General features: G+C 29.2%; 1 protein-coding gene across 1 annotated transcript; it reads left to right on the forward strand.

The window, feature by feature from the left end:
• The first annotated feature begins 549 nt into the window (after nt 1–549).
• LOC136218020 (UDP-glycosyltransferase 74F2-like) lies at nt 550–3,570 on the forward strand. Its single transcript, XM_066004743.1, has 2 exons — nt 550–1,258; nt 2,620–3,570. The coding sequence occupies exons 1-2, from the start codon at nt 617–619 to the stop codon at nt 3,352–3,354; spliced, it is 1,377 nt and encodes a 458-aa protein (XP_065860815.1). The 5' UTR covers nt 550–616; the 3' UTR covers nt 3,355–3,570.
• Nucleotides 3,571–4,905: the final 1,335 nt, after the last annotated feature.

Here is a 4,905-nt window from a genome sequence, read left to right on the forward strand (position 1 = left end):
TTATTCATTGAATAAATGTTATATATTCATATAGAAATTGTTATTAATTACTTTAAATGTTTTACTTACTTTTTTTCATCCATTTATAATTAGTATTTTATGTTTTTCTTTTTAATTTGACAATTGATTTTTATTATTCTCAAAAATAAAAAAATTAATTTTTTTTAATAAAATTGAATTATAAAGAGCTGAAATTAATAAGGGTAGTATAATATTTGATGTGTACTTTTTTTTTAAAATTTTTGACATGCACTTAATAATAAACAAAAATTCTCAAAATTACAGAATTAGTTTATAGTAGGCAAGCCTTTGTTTTTAATTGTTTACAATTAGAAAAGCAAAATTTCCATACACTTGGAAATGATTACTTTTAACACGCCTAAATTTAAATTTAATGAAAAAAATTACCCCTAAAAATTGTCCATCATCAATTTAACTCAAATTAAATCTTAGATATTATTGTACTCCATATTTGACAAATTACAAGTCCACTAGAGTGTCTCACGTAACTTAAATTATTACCCTATATATACACATTCATAACATATATACATCATCGTCATCCTCCTCAAAACAGAAAAAAAAAAAAACAGGAGAAAAAACCAGAGAAGAATTAATGGAGAAAGCATCATCATACACAGCCCATGCTTTATTACTTCCATATCCAGGTCAAGGTCACATCAATCCGATGCTTCATTTCGCTAGACGCCTTATTTCCAAAGGCATCAAAACAACCTTACTTACTTCCATTTTCATCTCCAACTCTATGAACTTTCCTTCCTCCATCGGTTCCCTCAATCTCGACGTCATCTCCGACGGTGGTGGCTTCGCTGAATCTTCCGGCGTCGACGATTATCTTTCCAGGGTAAAAGTTGAAGGTTCGAGAACCCTAGGGGAGCTAATTGAGAAATACAGAAGCTCCGGCAACCCGATTGATTGCGTAATATATGAACCGTTTTTGCCTTGGGCTTTGGATGTGGCTAAAGACTATGGTTTGTTTGCTGCTGCTTTTTTTACTCAACCTTGTGCTGTTGATTTTATTTATTATCATATTCATAATAATTTGCTCAACTTGCCGGTTTTGGAAACGCCGGTGACGATTCCTGGGTTGCCGTTGCTTGAGCTCCGGGATATGCCGTCGTTCGTTATTGCTCCGGGAGTGTATCCGGCTTACTTTGAGATGTTGTTGAACCAGTTTTCTAATACGGAGAAAGCTGATTTCATCCTTATCAACACTTTCTATAAGCTAGAGAATGAGGTACATATTTAAACTCTATTTTTATGGATATAAGTTTTAAGGCAATCTCCAAATTATAATTTTGAGTGAAATGTTAAAAATATGAATTCTTATGGATCGGGATCAGTATCGATCACTCCATTTAGATAATGTTATATCAAGAGTTGGACTGACGTGACATCATCTGAATGGACATAGTTTCAGCTTATTATAAAAAGTTTCTTCGGAATATATGCTCTTTAAAGATAAAAATATAAAAATTGTATTTTAAATAAAATAATATAATAAAAATTGTGATTTCGTGTATTTGTAAATGCAAAAATATGATTTTTTTTTGTTTTAAAAGAAGTTTTTGCATTTTTACATTAGTAACAAAATATAGAATTTAATTAATTAACGGATTTAGTTTCTACCACATAAATATATTAGTTTGCTAATGTTAATTTTTTTACATGTCAAGAAGTCAAATAATATTAACCAAATTCATTACTTTGGTAACGGTATACAATATAAAACGAAATCATATTCCTATATTTATGAAATTAAAACTATCTACGTATTGTTAAATTCTTATGAAATATATTTGTAAGGAGTTTTTTTTTGTTAGATTTTTCGATTCGAAATTCGTCAAATACATTTTAAATAGATATTGAGAACTTATCTATAACTATTGAGGTCTTGAATCACATCCTGATGGGATGAATTAGGGGTTTTATTTTTTTAATGTAGTTTTTATTTGTTTAATGTAAGTACATTACGCAAAACTTTTAAAAAATAATAATTACTGAATAGAGTATTTAATTACAATAACTGAGCCCTAAAATACCCGTTGTCCAAGCTAAAAAATAATCACAACTATAATATTAATTCTTTTAATCATTTTTACATCTAAGGGAATATATTCCACCTCAGTTTTTTTCCTCTTTTGGGCTGATCATATTTGACTATTATTCCCTAGTCACTTGTTTTGTGGACCTCTGCTCTCAAACTTTTGTACTTATTCTAGCTTGGTATGCTAAATAGATTGGTCTCTTTAAATCTTTATATAATTAATTAACACTTAATTACATTACCAACTTCCGCATTTGTGTAGATGAACTCTCTAAACTTTTTAAACTTACTTATTTATTTTATATTATCAGTTTTCTAAACTTATGCATAAAAATACATTAGCTCCCTGAATCATGTGCCACTTTTTAACTAATTGAAAAAAAAAATGTCACAATTCCCTCCCCCCAACCAAAAAAAAAGCCATATTATATTTAAATTAAATTGAAATTTGTACTAAATTAATCCTAAACCACTCAATTTCATCCTTTGTTAATAAACTTAACATAATATGACGATTTAATTAATTAATTGATTTATCTAATATTTTGTAGGCAGTGGATGAAATGTCAAAGGTTTGTCGAGTATTGACAATTGGACCAACAATTCCATCAATATACTTGGACAAAAGGATACAAAACGACGACGATTATGGCTTAGATCTATTTGCAGTAGATGCTGAAAATTATATGAAATGGATAAGCACAAAGCCACAAGGATCAGTTGTATACATAGCCTTTGGAAGCATGGTAAATCCAAGTGAAAAACAAATGGAGGAGCTTGCATATGGATTAAAGAACACCAATTTTTACTTCTTATGGGTAGTTAGGGACTCAGAATTACAAAAATTACCAAGTGAATTTCTGAACAATTTGGGTGAAAAAGGGCTGCTAGTGAATTGGTGTCCACAAGTGAAAGTGCTTGAAAATAAGGCAACAGGTTGTTTTTTGAGCCATTGTGGGTGGAATTCAACTATAGAGGCTTTAAGTTTAGGAGTGCCTATGGTGTGTATGCCTCAGTGGACTGACCAACCTCCTAATGCTAAACTTGTTGAGGATGTTTGGAAAGTTGGAGTTAGGGTTAATGTTAATGAGGATGGGATTGTGATGAGACATGAAATTGAGGGGTGTGTGAGGGAAGTTATGGAGGGGGATAGAGGAAAGGAGATGAAATTGAATGCTAAGAAATGGAGGGAGTTGGCTATTGAGGCTGTGAGTGAAGGGGGGACATCTGATAAAGATATTGAAGAATTTGCATCTAAGTTGATTAGCTCCAAAACCTTAAATTAGATTAGCTATTGATATATTCTCATAGAGAAAGGTAAAAGAATAAACTTATTTAAGGTGGAATTTGAGACCCGTGACACTTCCACGATAATTTATCAAGATTTTATGTAATTTTTATTTTTATTTTTTATGGTTAGATTAGTATCGAGTTATGAGGAAATGATTAGATGTGTAATCACTGTTGAATTAATAGATCGTATCCATATATAAGAAAAGGCATTAATCAAAAGTTTGAATGATTTACTATAATTTGAGAATAAATGTAACAAGTCTATGAATGTGGGTTTAATTGGTAACTACGAAAGTGACTTTTAATGGTATTTCTATCTGAATTGTGGTTGTTAAAATCTTTATAGGTGGAGCACATGTAAATTTATAACCAAAAAAAAAAAAAAGTCAAAAAAAGGGAATTTTATTTTTATAACAACATTAAATAATCAAATTGTTGAATTGAAATCATCTCAAGTTTGAAATTATCATGTTTACAACCATTAATTATAAAATTAATGGTTGAGATTTAATTATTTAATAAAGAAATAGTTAATTTTTAGAATTTAACAATTAAATCTCTTTCTAATGGTATAGTTGACTACAGTAACATTATTTTTGAATCTAATGCTAATGGTATAGTCGACTCAATTCGATCAACCATGAAAGACCTAACAAAATATGGGAATGTGATTGCATATGCAAGATCAATCCCAAACAATCATATTGGTTTTTCAGTTATTTTTGTTTCAAGATTAGCGAACGATACAGCCCATGTTTTGACAAGGAATGCTTGGTCGGTCCTATACTAATTTTTTTTATTCATTATTCTTTTCTTCTAATATTAGTGACAACCTACTTCGGAATGTCTCTTTTAGCACTTAATAAAATCATCGAGTTCACTTAATAAAAAAATCGAATCCGGTCTAGTCAGACGTTAGCACACAGTAATCAAAGGTCAAACTATATACCTCTAGATACACCAAAGAATATGAGACACCATCATTTCTTTTAGGGTCAAATACATGAATATCATAATTAAGTACAAATTTACAACTAAGTTATATTACTAAATTTAATTTTTAATATGTCATTATTCTCCATATATTATGATTTTACATCATAATTTAACAATTCTAGACTCCAATTCATAAATTATAAACCCTAAAAAATATATTATAGACTTCTAATTTATAAATTCGAATTCTTAAAATACATTAAAAGTACTGATTTTATTAATTTGCCATAATCCAAAATTATGACTTGATAAAGCTGTAAATAATTTTTCAAATCTGAATTTCTGTGTAAATTTCCCTTTCTTTTATCCATAGGTGGGATTCTAATGGATATCTAAATAGGCTAAAATTACTTATTCAAATTTAAAGGATCTCAAATTTAAGCAGTCCAACACAATGCTTTATCAATTCACATAGCACTAAGCCCAACAAATAGCCATGGAAATATTATTAGATTAGTTTTTAACTGAACTATTTAAAATTGTTTTTTTAAGAGAACTATTAAAATTGTTAAAATATATACATCCGTTTTATATTACAGGTCTTTCTA

Source organism: Euphorbia lathyris, chromosome 2 (assembly GCF_963576675.1).
Source record: "Euphorbia lathyris chromosome 2, ddEupLath1.1, whole genome shotgun sequence".
NCBI classification, from domain to species: domain Eukaryota; kingdom Viridiplantae; phylum Streptophyta; class Magnoliopsida; order Malpighiales; family Euphorbiaceae; genus Euphorbia; species Euphorbia lathyris.

Coding starts and splice junctions, on each gene's coding strand:
- LOC136218020 (XM_066004743.1), top strand. CDS start 617: ATGGAGAAAGCATCATCATACACAGCCCATGCTTTATTACTTCCATAT. Junction 1,259..2,619: donor TCTATAAGCTAGAGAATGAG/GTACATATTTAA, acceptor AATATTTTGTAG/GCAGTGGATGAAATGTCAAA.